The following is a 17,839-nucleotide window of genomic DNA, read 5'->3' as shown; positions in this document are numbered from 1 at the left end:
ATGATAATCTCTAGGTCCATCCATGACACTGCAAATGACATTATTTCATTCTTTTTTTATGGGCAAGTGATATTTCATTGTATGTATGTACCACATCTTCTTCATCCATTCATCTGTTGATGGACATTTAGGTTGTTTCCAAGTCTTGGCTATTGTAAGTAGTGCTTCTATGAACATAGGAGTGCATGTATCTTTCAAATTATAGTTTTGTCTGGATATATGCCCAGGAATGGGATTGCTGGATCATATGGCCACTCTATTTTTAGTTTTTTGAGGAACCTCCATACTGTTCTCCATAGTGGCTGCATGAATTTACATTCCCACCAACAGTGTAGGAGGGTTCCCTTTTCTCCACACCCTGTCCAGCATTTGTTATTTGTAAACTTTTTAATGATGGCCATTCTGACCAGTGTGGGTGGTACCTTGTAGTTTTGATTTGCGTTTCTCTAATAATTAGCGACTTTGAGCAACTTTTCATGTGCCTATTGGCCATCTGTACGTCTTCTTTGGAGAAATGTTTGTTTAGGTCTTCTGCCCATTTTTTGATTAGGTTGTTTGGTTTTTTTGTTATTGAATTGTATGAGCTATTTATATATTTTGGAAGTTAAGCCCTTGTCATCACATCATTTGCAAATATTTTCTCCCAGTCTGTAGATTGTCTTTTCCTTTTGTGTATGGTTTCCTTTGCTGTGCAAATGGAGTATGCTTTCTGTTATTTTCTTGGGAAACTCCTTTAGGTCCACTCCACTATGAAGTCTTCCCTGTTGCCTCTTGGCAGTCACTCCCTGGGCAGGGTACTTGCAGCCCTCTGTTCACCTCTGTTACGATTATTTGTTTAACAGTTGTCTCCTAATATAAAATGAAGTTTTGCAAGCTAGGATATAAACTTTGTGTTGACTCTACAAATACAGGATATCTGTTTTTTCTGAGCCTTATAGAGTTCTTCATTTTATTACACTGTTGAATGGATTTGTGAGTATTACAATAAGGACCATGTTTAGTAATGAAGGCTGTAAAAATCTGTTACCTAGAATATAGCAACTCTTATTTACATTGTTGGGTTTGCCTAATGCTCTACCTTGGTGAAAGATTTTTTTTTTTTTAAATAAATTTATTTATTTTATTTATTTATTTTTGGCTGCGTTGGGTCTTCATTGTGGTGCGTCGGCTTCTCATTGCGGTGGCTTCTCTTGTTGCGGAGCACGGACTCTAGGCGTGCAGGCTTCAGTAGTTGTGGCACGGGGGCTCAGTAGTTGTGTCTCACGGGCTCTAGAGCGCAGGCTCAGTAGTTGTGGCACACAGGCTTAGCTGCTCCGCGGCATGTGGGATCTTCCCGGACCAGGGCTTGAACCTGTGTCCCCTGCATTGGCAGGCGGATTCTTAACCACTGTGCCACCGGGGAAGCCCCTTGGTGAAAGATTTTTAAGGCCAGAGTTTTTTCCAATATTGAATGCTCTGATGCCTTTCTAAGTTACTCTATTTAGGAAGCTTAACTTTACTGGCCCTTGAAAGATGAAGTGCCCCTCTCAATTTCTATAAGATTTTGTGAGCCCTGTATGTTAAGTATGTTGTACAAAATTCTAAATTTCATATAGTGTTGTTATTTGGTATTTTCACTTTTGTTGGTCTATATTAGAAGAGCTAAGCTAAGGAATTGTTGAAAAGTGAAACATAGTTTAGCAAGGCTTAACTGCATTATGATAGGTGTTTCAGTTCCACTTCAAAGGATATTTGTACTGGAAAATCAGAACCATATTATGATGCAACTTGAAGCAAAAAAATCATTGTATGAAATCAGGGATTTACCAAAACAAATGTGCAAATTCAGATCTAAAAAACAGATTAAAAACTCTTGAACAACCTTTGTTCTTTTTATAAAAGATGAGTTTGCTTTACCAAATTCTAAATAGCAACCACCTCCTTTCCTCTTTGACAAAGCACCTCTATTTTTGACAGAGTTCAAGTGTCTAAATCCAAATTAATCACATTGGAAAATATTGAAAGAGTTTGCACATGTAGTCAGAGATCCTTTTGTCTAGGGAATCCTGGTAGATGGGAGAGAACCATAAGACTGCAGACAGGCAAATGTCCAAATTTTCAAAATTGTAGACCATCAAACAACATTGAACTTTAGCGAAATCCTAGAACAAAATGTTAAACAGATAGTTTGTGAAGTACTTGCACTCTTCTTCCTGGTCATGCCTAAGGTTTTTTGGAGTAGCATGGTATAATGGAAAAGAGCACAAGCTTTAGAGTTAGGCATACCTTGGTTCAAATCCTGGCCCTGCCACTTAGTAACTGGTCATTATGGACAAATGAATTAACCTTCATGGGGCTTTGTTTATTTTCTATCAAACAAAGCATCATCTGCTTCATAGGGGTATAGGAGATTTACTAAGATAACTCTAGTACACGGTAGACACACAATAACTTCTGACTATCTTTCCTTCACCTCTTGATGCTTTCCCTTAGCCAGTGCAATTTAGCTTCTGTGCCTTACCCTTTCCTGCAATTTCAGCTTGCATAACAGCAGCCCATTTTCTTCTTGAAACTTCATTTTCCCTTGACTTCTTGTGACACCATTCAGTTTGGGTTCTCACTTCTTTATAATTGCATGGGTTCTAGAGCCAAATTGCCTGAGTTTGAATCCCAGTTTTATCACTTGGTAGCTGTATGACCTTGGCCAACTTACCTAGCCCATATAGCTTTCGTATATTCATCTTTAAAAGGAGATACAATGTTAATTACCTCAGAGGGTCATTTTGAGGAATACATATAAAATGCTTTGAAAAGTGCTTGACACACATACACAGTAAGCAGTAATTGAAGTTTGCTTCTATCATTTAAAAACCTTATTGGATCATATCACTTTCCTGCTTAAAACTCCACAGTGACCTTCTTTAGCATGACATGTAATCTCCCACCACTTGACCATTCCCTCCATGCCAAACTATTGTGGTTCCCTCTCAGGCCATGTATTTGGTATTATATCTGACTAAAATAACCTAATTTTCCTTATCTTCCTGTTGAACTTATTTCTAAGACTCAGCTGAAACGTCACCTGCCTCTCTCCCAGGTGTACACAAGTGATTTTGCCACCTTTGTACTTCTTTTACATCCTTTATGATACTTCTTTAATTACTTGTTCACATTTGTTTACCTGCCCAGACCTAGGGACAGGGACCATATTAAGATTCATCACTTGCCATAATACAGTGCTTAGATTATAGTAAGTATTTAATGTTTCTGAATGAAGAAAGGAATCCGGAAAAATAATGCTTATTAGAAACCAAATTAAGTTCTAAAACATGACACTCTAAACTTTCTCTCTTTTCCCAATAGAGTTTTTGGGTGGGTAGATTGGAGTGCCTTGATTTCTTCAAGATATTTGAAAAAGCCTTTTATGATATTCTTGATGACATGTCAGTGAAATATGGACTGGATGGTGATTCAGTTGGGTGACTTTATAGTTGGCTGAAGAGCTATATTTAAAGAGTATTGATCACTAGATGTTAGCTAGGTTAGTATACCACAAGACTCTGCCATTGATCCAGTCTTGTTCAACATTTTCATTATAACTTGTGACTAAATAGAAAGTATGCATATAAATTTGTGGGTGATATGTAGTGGTCAGGACTTTTTCAGTTGTGATGGAAACCTGGCTCAAGCTAGTTTAAGCAAACGAGGAATTTGTAGGTTCTCACCAATGGAGTTTATTCGTTTCCGGCAGGGGCTCAAATAATGTCTTTGGGGTTCTATCTTTGCTCATTTCTATTCTACTTCCCCTGAATTGGCTTTATTCTTAGACAAGCCTTCTCAAGTGTTAGGGAAAATGGCCACTAGCAGTTCCAGGTTTAATTAGTCCTTCCAGCTTAAGGGACCAGGGGAAGAAAGAATCTCTGTAGCCTGTGGAGAACCTATTCCACGTAGTCTGAGTAGAGTTGGGCCCACTCCTATAGTGGAATGAAGTCGGGGGAATGGATTTCCCACAGGAAAGAGAAATTCCTCTACCAGAAGAAGGGAAGACATAATGAAGTCAAAACTATACTAGAATGAACCACTGCAGATGGATAGTTCAAGTACTGAATGTCTGAATAGAGATTGACAATGTCATAAAAGACTGAAAGATAGAATTAAATTGTAAGATATTGTTGTTATTACTATTATTATCATTATTGTTATTGGCTAATATTTATTGAACTTTTACTGTGTCTTGGGCACTATACACTAAGCACTTCGTATTCAGTTAATTGCTACAATGACCGTATGAAATATAGGTACCCCTGATGTTTTTACAGAGCTGAGATTTCATCCAGTCTGTCTTTTAGGATGATGAGCATTTAAAGTTTAAAACAGTTACCTCCATTTTTATTACATGAAGAAATAAGGTACGGAACAGTGTATGTAGTGCACTGTCATTTGTGTAAAAAGAATGAAGGGAAGGTACATATAAACAAGCAAATACATATGCATTGGGTTGATTGCTTCTGGGAAAGGAAACTGGTGGTGGTGGTGGGGGTCAGAGGTGGAAGAGAATGTTTTCAAAGTTTGAGCAGAAAAGATTTAGGGAGTTTTAATGGCTATGAAATTCAGTATGAGCTTTCAAGAGTGACTTGACTCTTAGAGTAACTAATAATGGCTACCATTTGAGATTGCCAGAATACTGTAGACATATTGCTAGGCCCTTGACATACGTTAAAGAATTTAATCTTTTAAGCCACCCAGTAAAGTAAGGGTTATTTTCTCACCACAGGGTTAGGGCGGGGTGGATAAAGTTCAGATAGGGGTTTTATTTTTATTTTATTATTTTTTAAAAACTTATGTATTTATATATTTATTTTTGGCTGCATTGGGTCTTCGTTGCTGTGCGCAAGCTTTTCTCTAGTTGTGGCGAGCGGGGGCTACGCTTCATTGTGGTGCACAGGCTTCTCATTGCGGTGGCTTCTCTTGTTGCAGAGCGTGACTTCTCTTGTTGCAGAGCATGGCCTCCAGGTGCACGGGCTTCAGTAGTTGTGGCACGCGGGCTCAGTAGTTGTGGCTCGCAGGCTCTAGAGCGCAGGCTCAGTAGTTTTGGCGCACGGGCTTAGTTGCTCCGCGGCATGTGGGATCCTCCTGGACCAGGGCTCGAACCCGTGTCTCCTGCACTGGCAGGCAGATTCTTAACCACTGTGCCACCAGGGAAGCCCTATTTTTATTTTTTATTTATTTTTTAAATATTTATTTATTTGTTTATTTGGTTGCGCCAGGTCTTAGTTGCGGCAGGCGGGCTCCTAAGTTGTGGCATGTGAACTCTTAGTTGCAGCATGCATGTGGGATCTAGTTCCCTGACCAGGGATCAAACCCGGGCCCCATGCATTGGGAGCACAGAGTCTTAACCACTGTGCCACCAGGAAAGTCCCCAAATAGGGGTTTTATGACTACCTATTATAGAAAAGATTTCACCCTTGAGTGGTTAGGTTAGTTTAGTTAGATGATCTTGAAGGTTTTTCCACACTATGATGCGATTTTATAATTTTGTCTTGCACATGCTCTCTAGGAACCCAAATAGCTTTGCTGCTTAAGGTGCTTTGTTTAGACAGAATGACCTCTCATTGGAATCACCCATTGTTTCCTGTCAAATCTGTAGGTCTTATGTGGAAGTTATACAGAATCAGTTGATATTCTGTGACCTTATATTATAGAACACAAAGTCACCTAGGAGACACTTGGGCATTGAAGCATATCTAAGCAGATGGCCATTTCCCACTTGGTTCAGTAGTGCTAAGGTGTCCATAATCAGGAGTTAACTCAGACTGTACAACACCCTTCATACCACTTTGAAGTTTTATCTCTATACCTTAGCTTAAGTAGCAAAGACAAGGAAGACTTCTGTAGGAAGTGATGGCTTCTGGTTAATTAAGGGGCCCATTTTAAAATTTCTTTTAGATAAGCCATGTTTAATTTCTGAACTGCTAAATTACAATTTCAGAGAAGTCTTATGCTTAGCAATTTGAGAACAAATAGGCACTAGAGAGAGTGATTCCCCCTCCGCCCACAAGGGTAAGGATCAATTTTATTAGTAGTTAATGACCATCATTCTTTTGTCCGTTTTATAAACAATTAACTGAGCGCTTTATTCTCCCAAATTTTTAAAATACTCACTCATTACTCAATTGCTGAAATTTATTAATACCTAACTTGTGAACATCCCTTAGTTAAAAGATCCTTAGTCTGGATCTTAGGAGCTGTCTTTCCTACTCCACTCTTGCTAATAATTTTCCCTGCCTTTGTGTCTCTTTTTCCTTCACTGTCTTTCCAAACTGCCCTGTTGTGGCAGACACTGTTGTTTGCCTACTGAACAGGCAGCCTCCCTCAACTTCCTTGCTACCAGAATCCCAGTTTTGTATAGGAATCAGATGGCATATGCTTCTGGAGAAGCTGATCACTTACCCAATCCCAGAACATGAAACTTGATTAATTCTCAAAATATAGCACTCAGACCCCGAAGTATCTCTGAGACCTTTTCAGAGGTCCTGCCAGGTCAAAACTATTCTCATAATAATACTAAGACACTTGCCTTTTTCACTCTGTTGACATTTGCACTGATGGTGCAAAAGCAATGGTAGGTAAAATGGCTGACATCTTGGCAGGAGTCAAATCAATGGCACCAAATTGTACTAGTAGCCATAACATTCTTAACTGCTGTGCCCTCACAGTAAAAGGTAAACATTTTTATATAGCTAGTTTCACTTTAAAATATCTTTAATAAAGCAGTAACAATTATTAGCTTATTAAATCCTGACCTTTGAGTACATGTCATTTTATATTCTATGTAGCAAAATGGGAAGTACACATAAAGCACTTCTTCTGCATCCTGTTTGTCTCTAGGAACAGCGCTTGTGCAATTGAGTTGCAAGCTGAACTAGACAGTTTTTTCATGAAATGCCATTTTTACTTGAGAGAACAACTAACAAATGATAGTTATTCAGACTTGGGTATTTAGCAGACATTTTCTTGAAAATGAATGAAATAAGTCTGAGACAGGCTGGGACCAGGGACCCTTTGCTGCAGTGCTTGCACCTGTCTCCTCCAGCAACAAAATACCAAGAAACTATATGGGACTAAAAATAGCTTTGTGCATGCCCAGTTGGGGCAAATTATGGAAAACAAGATACAAAAAGACCAAAAACTCAACTGCCACTTCTGAAGAGGCAAGAGCAAAAAAACAGGGTACCAGGAGCAAAAGCAAGATATTGTGCATGCCCCCTGCACACAACACCACCAAAGTGGTGGACAGACCACCTAAACTACCCCTCTGGCCCAACCCCCGGACCCACCCCTACCGTTACCCCATATAAAGAACCAGATCGCCCTGCCTCAGTGAGCAAGCCAGGGAACTTGCTACTTGTTTTTGCTCTCTCCTGCTGCAGCAGGAGCCCCAGTGAAGCCTTGCCTGAATTCCTTGTCTTGCATCTTATCAATTTCTACTGATTAGAGAAGGCCAAGAACGCTGGTTGGTAACAAGCCTATTATTCCAAGGACAACAACTGACAGTTATTTGTTGTTAATGATAAAATTTGAGCCTTCAAGCTAACATTACAATTTTGGAAAATTTGTATCTACCCCACTATGAGTTTGACACCTTACCAGTATTTTAAAGACCTTTCTGATAAGCTCAGAGACAATATTAACAAATAACACTTTTCAATATTAATGGAATATGTCAATATTTGAAAGAGCTGTCTAACTCAGTGAACCAGTATTTTCCAAATGACTAATGCATGATGTTAAAAAAAAAAAATCATGCAGTTAAAGAAACATTCCAAGTGCAAGCTAGACCAATGGATTGTAATCTAACAGAGTACAAAAAGTTTCAGATTCCACATTGTCAATAACTTTTAAGAACTATCACTCATTGGGACTTCCCTGGTGGTCCAGTGGCTAAGACTCCGTGCTTCCCAATGCAGGGAGCCTGGGTTCGATCCCTGGTCAGGGAACTAGATCCCACATCCCGCAACTAAAAGATTCCACATGCCACAACGAAGATCCCGCGTGCCGCAACTAAGACCCCACGCAGCCAAATAAATAAAATAAATATTAAAAAATAAAAAGAACTATTACTCTTTGCGTTTTGGGGTCACATCAAAGGAGAATATCCACAATTATCTGAAAAGGACATACATATCTGTGTGAGACCAGTTTTCTTTTGTTTTTTTTTTAATAAATTTATTCATTTATTTTTTGGCTGCGTTGGTCTTCGTTATCAATGTTATCACATGTCTAGTCTGGGTATCTACCACATAGTCAAGGTACAGTTCAATCACTGCAGGGATCCCTGTGTTGCCCTTTCCTCACTACACCCACCTTCCTTCCTCCTCCCACCAACCCTTATCCCTGGCCACTGCTAGTCTGTTCTCTGTGTCTCTAATATTGTCACTTCAAAATTGTTAGTTGTTTTAAATTAGTTAATTAGTACGTACTAAAATCTTTCAGTTTTAATTTCTAACACAGTGAATATCAATAGATATAGCCTACATAAATAAAAGCTGTGTAAGGTTCTCAATTTTTAAATCTGGGTTCCCAAGACCTGGAAGGTGAAGAACAGCTGGCTTAAAGCAGGGAGAATCATTCGCATTTCTCCTTCCCAAGCTGCTGCAGAGCAAGATGTGGTTTGTGATGTCTCAATTAAAATGCTCGTGTTTTCTCATAGGACCATCAATACGAATGATGATTAGGTTCATAAGTACAGTTCGTCCATCCATGTTGGAGGATATGTTGAGACTTTTCTTTTGACATCTGTGATTCTGAATGATTCAGAGAAAGGCTTTAACTTGCAGTTGTGTTTACTTTCCTTAAGGGGAAAGAGGATGGAGTAGAGAAGACACGTTACAGCCGTGCCGTTTTTAGGAAATGAGTATGTAAAAGGAGGTAAGAAGCGTGTTCAGGAGAGGAAGTAGTTGCAGCCAAAGAATGAATTTTTCTCAAATTCTTTATTCTTGAGAGCTAATTCTAGTGCTTCCTTTGGAACAATGTAGGAATGGGAGGAGGTATCATCAACCTTGTGTGGAAAAAAAATGTAGTCAGTTTCAGAGGTAGGTAGTACTTAGGTCCCTATGGTTGTTCATCAGCTACAAAGTTAATAGTTTTGCTGAAGGCAAATGTGGTGCATTTCAAGCAGGCAGGAGACTGTAGAGTGAGAAGACTTGGAAGAGCAAAAGAGATGCTTCATTCAGCAAAAACCTTTGCACAGTATTGGACACTGCCATGTGATTTATGTTGTGCATTGATTTTGCTTATGAGATTTTTTCTTTTGTTCAATTTCCAGCATAATTTACTCAGTCCCACACATTGGGAGTTTTAGACAGGCTTGAATATTAGGATCTTTTGATCTGCCATCTCCTTCTCTTTACCAGAAGAGTCTTTAGGGTGTGAGCCTGAGACTCTATAGGGATCATCTCGGAGACCTCCCTATGGCTAATCTGTAGTCTTTAAATTATGCGTTCACTGCACTTGCATTTTGTAGTACACACTGGAATAGCCTTCACTGCTGATCTTGACCAGCTGATGATTGGTTAAAACTGAATGCTAAAGTAAGTCTTCTTTGAATAATAGAATATGTAGCTTTGAAGAACTGTTTGATGTTTGGCTATGGTGCCAGCTACCACGTCTTTCTTTTTCTCTTTTACCTCCTTGTCTTCTACTACAAAATGTCTGGGAAAGTAACCAGAGTTACAACCAAATTCTTCTTCAAAGCAGCCCAAGTGAAATCTGGAAGCTCAGGAAACCAGCAAGCCTCGTTTTCCCCCTCTCCCCTCCTCTCCCCTCTCCTTCTTTCCTTCCTCCCTCCCTCCCTCCCTTCTTTCCTCCCTTCCTTCCTTTTTTCTTGGAGAGGCACTTGGAAAGGTACTTAGTGTTTGAAAAGGAGCTGATTTCCTCCTTCACTAGTAGTTAAATGTTAAGCTGTTTGGGGATTTACTCGGAATATTCTGTTGCTTTCTGACAAGAGCTTCACGGAGAGGAAGAATTCGGATTCCTGCCTCCATCTTCAGTCATTCCATGATTTCCACCCTCCAGCCTCTCATAATAAGGATCTTTCAGAATAAGCAAAAATAATCCTAAGTTATTAAAAAAGAATACAGTGAACTTATTTTGTCTCAAATTGGCAATCAACAGAAGGCAGTTCAAACAATTGAGGGTTTTATTCCGTGTTTTAATTTGAGAGAAATATAAATAACACAATAAACTGATAAATGGGATTTTTTAAATTACCTTTTTTTTTTAATAACCACAATAAAAACTTTGTGAGCAAATCAAGTTTACTATAATACATCAGGGTGAGTACTTATATTTTGTCCATGAATCAAGATCGTATATTACTGTTAGTGTTGCTGATGCCGAGTCACTATAAAATCTTGAAGGATCTTTGGAAATATTGAAGAAAGAGAACTTCTTATTAATATAGTATTTAGTATATTTGATGACATTCTACTTTCTGCACAGTCTTTCCTGATAAATGTGAACATTCATCTAACCATGATCCCCAGTAATCTTTCACTCTTGGATAAAAGGGAGTTTCTTAGAGCTACCGCAGTTATCAGTCAAACCAGCTCCTTTTCTGCCTTTTGACTGTGAAGGTAAAGATATCAGACTCATATTTGTGAAGAGGAGAGTCTGTCCCAAATATTTCTTTGCTACATTTTCTACCCTTAAAATTATGTTGCAGCCTTGAAATTTTTTTCCTCCATTAGTGCCTCTCAAGTATGGGAGGCAGCTGAAGTCAGTGTATAATTGCTTATTGTGGGGAGATTAATGGCTCTGGCTTGTCTTTATTCTCTCTAGTCCTCATTTTTGTGTCACCTGCCTATCAACACTCAGACCCCTAGTAGGTGCTATTAGACTAATATCTAAAGGTGAATTGAAAAGAAGTATCATTTAAAAATAAAGGACATGAAATATTGGGAAACTTCAGAGATCTCCATCTTTAAATTCTCTGTCTCTTTTCAGGTTTTGTTTTGTTTTGTTGTTTACCTTCCCATTTCAGTGAGCTCCAGGAGCCATGGTGGCACTTCTTAGCATTTCAGAATCTGAGAATTGGCCCAGCTTTTATCATTGTCATAGTTGTTAAGGTATTTAATGACCTTAACTTTTCATATTTCTATTGCTTATTTTCCCTGCTGGCATCAGTCTCTTTTTGACAATCCCTGCTCTTATATCCTAGGCATTACAGGAAAGATGGCAAAATGAGTCCTTTTTTTATTTTTATCCTCTCCTGGAGAGTGTTAAATGAAGCTATGTTTGTTCCGATGAATAGTAGAATTTGAAATCCCACAAAGCCACCTAGGTTATTAGATGAATATCACAGAGCTGCTTATTATGCACTATGGCTTAATGTAGATTATAGATGTGACCAAACAGTAATTAGCAGAGCTAGAGCTGTAATTAAACATTATTGTGCTGCTCCTTAGATTTTTTTTGCAAAGTAGAAGGAAACTGAACAGTAGTTCCACATCCATAGGTAGATTTCCTCACTTCTCACCCTCAGAAATCTCGTTTAACTAATCAGATAGTTAAATAAAGTCATCCTCACACAAACAGAGATCCTGAACTCCAGTAACTTAACTCTGATCAGTAAGGGTGGTTTGATGCATACACAGGTTAATCAGCTCCTCATGTGTATTAGTTCTGTTATTATTAGTGATCAGTTCAGCTAAGTTTCTTCTCTTCAGATGTTCTACCGCGGGGTTTAATTTGACAAGCTGCTTGAATGCAACAGTGGTGTTTTGTACTTATATCTTAGATGTTGTTTTCTGGGTCTGTTAGTATAGAATTGGGAGCTTAGCTTGTCTAGATATTAGCAGCTTATCTTTTCCCTGGCCTCCCAGCAGCACTGAATAACCTAACAGGAAATGAAACCACTTACAGAAAAGAGCTGTCGTTGATGGCAGAGTGTGTAGGTGACTCCCTGGGGACTTACCGCCTTCTCTGATTAGGATTGCTGCCTCAACGATGGGACAGGTTGGCAATAGGACTTGCTCAAGCGAGGCAATCAGAAAGTTCACAGGAGTGACCTAAAAGGTTCAGGCCAATTTCTTTGTCCAAGAAAGAGGACTTTGCAGGAATTTCTCTTGCTAGTAGAAGAAAGGTATAGAAAAGGGAACAAACTCTTAAGCAAAGGAAATGCACATACTAACTGTGAAGTTGCTTCTGTCTTAGTTCTTCCCCAAGAGAAAGAACCAAGAAACAGAGGTGAGGCTAAGAGTAAAGATGGTTTGTATACTCTGTCTCTGATTTCCCCTTTCTAGTAACTCTCACGGGTAAAATCTCCAGGAAACTTTCTTTCCAAAGAGTTAATGAACCACCTTCTTATAGCATTCCTGAGAGGACTTAATGATTAGAGCCAGAGTCCAGCTCTACACAGGAGTAGTAGGAAATCCAGTTTATTTTTTCTGTTGTTTTCACCTTCAAATCTGTGCTTAGAAATTTAAAAAAAAAATTTTTTTTTTTTAAATATTTATTTTTGGCTGTGTTGGGTCTTCGTTTCTGTGCGAGGGCTTTCTCTAGTTGGCGGCGAGTGGGGGCCACTCTTCATCGCAGTGCGCGGGCCTCTCACTGTCGCGGCCTCTCTTGTTGCAGAGCACAGGCTCCAGATGCACAGGCTCAGTAGTTGTGGCTCACGGGCCTAGTTGCTCCGCGGCATGTGGGATCCTCCCAGACCAGGGCTCAAACCCATGTCCCCTGCATTGGCAGGTAGACTCTCAACCGCTGCGCCACCAGGGAAGCCCTGTGCTTAGAAATTTTAAAGGGTTTTTCAGGCATCTACCACATCCCAAGAAGTTTTCCAAACTGGATTATAAATGCCTGATTTTCAAGAGTACAAAAGACCAAAAATGCCTTTTGGCATTTACCATGATGCAGAAGATTCATTAGACAGGCTTCCACTTCCATTTTATGAAAAGGGTGGAGTTAGGGAAGTACAGGGTGGATGTGTGTAACAACAAACAGATAAGGATAAGGTTTTGGCAGCTTTTCAGGGACCAGAATTGATCAGAATCAGTGTTCTAGCATTCTGTGGACTCTGATGGTGATGGTCTGCAAATACCATCACTTGACTTGTAAGCCAAGAAGTCAGAGAGCTACCTGTAGAGAATGGATGCAGTACCCAGATCTCAGCTTCCAGGGTAGTGTTCGAGGCCAGGAAGGTGTAGGTGTGTGTGTGTGTGTGTGCGTGCGTGCATGTATGTGTTTAAAAGGAGGGAGATGGAGTATAGATAGAGTGGTGGTCATGCAGTAAACTATTTCAGAACCAGAGTTCTGTTGCAGAGCTGTCCAGCAGCTTGGATTATGGGTGCATGTGTGCCTTGCTTTCAGTGTGGGTCTGTTGAAGGAGTACATTCAACCTATCTTTCACAAGGGAAAGAGGGTCCCAATCCTTGACTCTTATTTTCTAGGTCTTCTGATTGGTATCATACTTAATCTTTAGGGAAGATCAGTCAGTGTGTGTATTGAGTGCCTTTGCATATTCCAGACACTGTTTAGTTAGGGTGTAGGCAATATTGACTCAGAGTTGGTACTTTGTCAACCTGATAAATGCTGGGGTTTAAAGAATTAAGGGATTATTGCTTTTTATTACAATTTTTCTTTTAACTCTAGATGTGTTGCTTTCTTCTTGGAATCTAAGTAATTGCATTCTTGTGAGAGGGTCTAGTTTTTTGAGATAGATTGCTGGTTCTTGTGTTTGACTATAGACTGCTATAGATTGGTTTCTGGATAGTAACAGTAACTCCTGTTTCTTACACGTACACTTGATGTTAGATTCACACTCCGAAATGCCATTCTCATTAACCAATCGCTGTTATAATCTCTGTGGGTTAGAAACCCCCGACAGGTTGCTCCCAGCCCTCCTGTAACTTTTTTTTTTTTTTTTTTTTAAATTGTGGCTCACGGGCCCAGTTGCTCCGCGGCATGTGGGATCCTCCCAGACCAGGGCTCGAACCCGTGCGCCCCGCACCGGCAGGCAGACTCCCAACCACTGCGCCACCAGGGAAGCCCCCTCCTGTAACTTTTAAGTAGATTTCCTTCTACCCAAAGATGAATTAAAGCTCTAGTCTTCCTGAAGTGGCATTCCTAGGATCTGGATATTTCTCCCCTTCTTTAATCCTACCGTATTCTTGGATTTTATACCTGATTAATGTATTATTTGTTGAATGATAGATTGGAGGGAAGCAAAGTGGTAGCAGTAGAACATGCCTCAGAAGCTGAGCCTTTTCTTTCTCATCAATCTGTGTGCTCCCTTGCTATTGAAGTCTGGCCCTGATTCTCTTTCACTAGAGATTTTTAAATGAGACAAGTTTTTTAATACACTTTTAGCCAAGCACAGTTTATGAGGAGGATTGTTAATAAGAAATAGAGCTTCTCCTAGTCCAGGGTGCACTCATCTAAACCACTTAGATTTGTAATGGTGTCATGAGCTAGAACTTGAAAGTGAGGACCAAAGTCTTATATTTAAAGCCCTCTGCACTCTGGCAGGAAAGGATGTAGGACTAGATTAAATACAGAGAAGTTATTTCCTATAAATATCTTCCTTGTAACTCAGCTACTACTTTCTCTTCCCCCACAGATGGAGTCCCCTGTCTCCACACCAGCAGTGCTGCCACTGCACCTTTTGGTGCCAGTGGCCAATAATGACATCGCATCCCCCTGTGAGCAGATCATGGTTCGTACCCGATCAGTTGGGGTCAACACATGTGATGTGGCTCTGGCCACAGAGCCCGAGTGCCTGGGCCCCTGCGAACCTGGGACAAGCGTCAACCTTGAGGGCATCGTGTGGCAGGAAACAGAAGATGGTAAGTGCTATGTGTGGCTTTCCCATCCCTTCTCAACCTGCTTCTGTCAACAGGGGGCTTATTGTTATAAATAATACCGAGTATTTATTAGGAGTCCAAATGACCATAGTTTGCTGGGGATACCTACCCAGAGGATTATAGCAAACTTGTCTGTAAAATTGCCTAGCTTCTAGAGATTGCCAGTTTTTTAAATTAATTATCTCCCCTTCAACGGTGTTGGCCCTGGTACTTAAGCAGTCATTTGATAGGTGCTGGCCATGCAGTAATTCAAACTGTGTCTGTACTCTCCATTTCCCTGTCATTTTATATGGGAGAATATGAATATAAATGAACTTTTGGGTCAGGCTTGAAGAGAAAAAGTAATAAAAGGGCAGCCGTGGGAGTCAAGAAAATGGAAAACAGTCACCCCTAAGTTGACTTAGTTGGCTCACTGGATATGCAACTCTTGCCTTTTTTAGCACCTGGAGGTGCAGCCACCTCCTTCCCACTGGTTGCCTCATTGCCCAGCCACCCACGCCGCTTTACGCATCTGTCACTTAGTACAGATTTTATAGGCCCAGGCAACAGGGAGCTGTTTACATGGTCTTGTTTTCAGGTATCCACTAAGCAGTTGGCTCACTGTAGGGTGCTGCTGCCCAAGGCTACCATCCAGACTTCTTGTGTGTTCTACTTGCCCCTGAGAACAGAATCTCTTCTGCTTTGAAAGTTTGTAAACCTGAAAAATTAGGGGTGCAAAGGGACTTAACCAGGTATTTCAGATCCCTTGGTACCATCTGCGGCGATCTGATTTCAGTATACCTTCTTTTTATAAAGAATCCAAGTCCTTGTGAAAGAATATGTGGTTAGAGAGGCTGGTCCTCAGAGTCCCATCATGTCTCTGCATTAGTAACCAGGCTTTCAAAGCGTCCCCACTCTGAGGAGTTTAGAGGCCCAGAGGAGCACAGCTAATTATCTCTGATGATCATAAGCAATCTTATCAGTCTGCCTGTGGAAATTCAGGCACTTCATTCTAGTCATTTCAATAAAAACCAGTCTGCCTCTCTGAATATTTTGCTGTGATCCAGTATTTATTTAAGGTTTTCCATGCAGTAGGTGCTGATGTGATACAGGTTAAGAATTCTGTGTTCTTGGCTCTCTCGTTGTTAGCAATATAGTAAAGTTTCAGCTTTCAGAATAACATTGCTGATAAGGTTTTATTGTGTGCCTGAGACCATAATGCAAAAAGAAAAAGAAAATAATCCTATTGTGTTAGAAACTGATGCAGAGACAGTAAAGAGACAGGTTGACCTAGAGGTTGACTCTGTATGTGTGTATACAATATACAGTCTGGAAATCACAAGTGGCTATCTCTGATTTTAAAAATCTCATCTGCCTGTGGCCAAATATCTAAACAGCCAGAGTCTGTTGGAACGACAAACATATCCAGATCACAGCTCTGTGCCACCAAGCAAACTTCAGGGCCTCTTGCTTCAATATATTGAAGATAGAAAACATCAATTTTCTGCCAATTTACTGTATTCTTCCCATCTTTATGGTAGTGACTTTCTCCAAGGGCAGTATGCTTTTTATGTATGTGAACCTGATAAAAACTCTGAGAGTGAGGCTAATAACCCTTTCACTCTCCTGAGAACAATGGTTACCTTTTAATCTGAGGATTCCTGTTCTCCCTCCCTTCCAGGGGGATGTTAGCATAGATTTTTTTTTTTTTTTTTTTAATTGTTTGCTCTGAAAGACTTTCTGGTTGTCACTGGCAGCCTATCACCAAGTTCCCCTGTTACACACTTTCAATGCACCCTGTACTTTATTTCCCAGCACTTATCACAATTTGCAATTTTGTATATAATTGTATTTTTCTGTTAATGTCTATCTCTTCCACTGTTCCAAAAGTTCCGTGAGCTCAGAGACTGTGTTTTGCTCACCATTATATCCCCAGTACTTAATGGCTGGCATCTATAGTAGGCCCTCACAAATATTTATTTGAATGAATGGATGCTTACACCATCTCATTGTCATTTCTGGATCTATGTTAATATATATCTAATAGATACTATAAAATCAAATACTTTCCAGAATTCTATACCTTCTCTGAAACTCAGAATAAATATTACTTTCACCAAGTTTAAGATCACTCTAACTTATTTAAACCTGTAAGATGTTAGTCCTCTACATTTAATACCATATTTTCTCCCACCTATCATGTTGTATTTCAGGGCTTATTACCTCTCTTTTCTTTTTCTTTCATCCCAAGGGAAAGAGAACTGTTCTGCAATGATATACTCTACTTTGCTTTCTGGCCGTCCCAGAGGGCCTTCACCTGAACTGTCTGTGGGCAAAGTTCTGAATTAGGATCAGAACTGGTTCACATTCCTTTTCATCTTTAAACAGAGATTTCCTGCAAAGATCATTCTCCGCAGATCTGTAAGATCTAGTGTACTGAGTCAGTTTTCAAGTTAATGATAAGAACTACATACAGATACTTTTTAAAAAAATCCTTCCAGCCTTCTAGGTTTTTTTGTCTGCTACCCCAACTTTTTATACTTTCTGTCTCTTTGCCTGGCAAACTACTGTCTTCAAACTGAAAAACCCTTACGGCTTAGAGAGAAGCTGTGAATGCTTGGCCTCTGAGGGGAATGGAGGATCCTGCGGTTCCTATAGAACTGAGCCACCTTGCTGAGAACAGGTGTAGGGGTCATGACCTCAATTCTTCCTGATTTCTTTGCTTACCCGTCCTGCATTGTTGCTTTCTTTCCTATCTCTCACTGTAAACCTTGCCTTGGAGGCATTTTGAAATTCCTGCAGATCCCATCTCCTTTTTAGACTGTTCGTGATTCAGCCAGCACTACAGAGATCCTCCTTAACTAGGCTCAACCTTAGGACTATTAAGAAGACCCAAGTATAACCTGGAGTGTCTTCCTTGGCTTTTTTAAGACGTATTCTTAGCATTTATACAGAGGTCTGATTCCCCCGATTTCACTTTGTCCCACCTCACTTCAAATCAAAATAACAGGTTCCAAGTC

At 40.0% G+C, this 17,839-nt stretch overlaps 1 protein-coding gene across 7 annotated transcripts in view; it reads left to right on the top strand.

Annotated features, from left to right (window-relative positions):
• Positions 1–17,839, top strand: part of ZNF609 (zinc finger protein 609) — a 224,126-nt gene that overhangs the window by 147,387 nt on the left and 58,900 nt on the right. For all 7 annotated transcript variants that reach the window (XM_059913039.1, XM_059913037.1, XM_059913036.1 and 4 more), the window contains one exon: positions 14,597–14,822. In XM_059913039.1, coding sequence (XP_059769022.1) covers positions 14,597–14,822 — 226 coding nt within the window. The remainder of the gene's footprint in view (positions 1–14,596; positions 14,823–17,839) is intronic.

Source organism: Balaenoptera ricei, chromosome 2 (genome assembly GCF_028023285.1).
Source record: "Balaenoptera ricei isolate mBalRic1 chromosome 2, mBalRic1.hap2, whole genome shotgun sequence".
Taxonomy (NCBI): domain Eukaryota; kingdom Metazoa; phylum Chordata; class Mammalia; order Artiodactyla; family Balaenopteridae; genus Balaenoptera; species Balaenoptera ricei.
The sequence above is the reverse complement of the archived record's forward strand: the minus strand, read 5'-3'. Positions and strand labels throughout refer to the sequence as shown.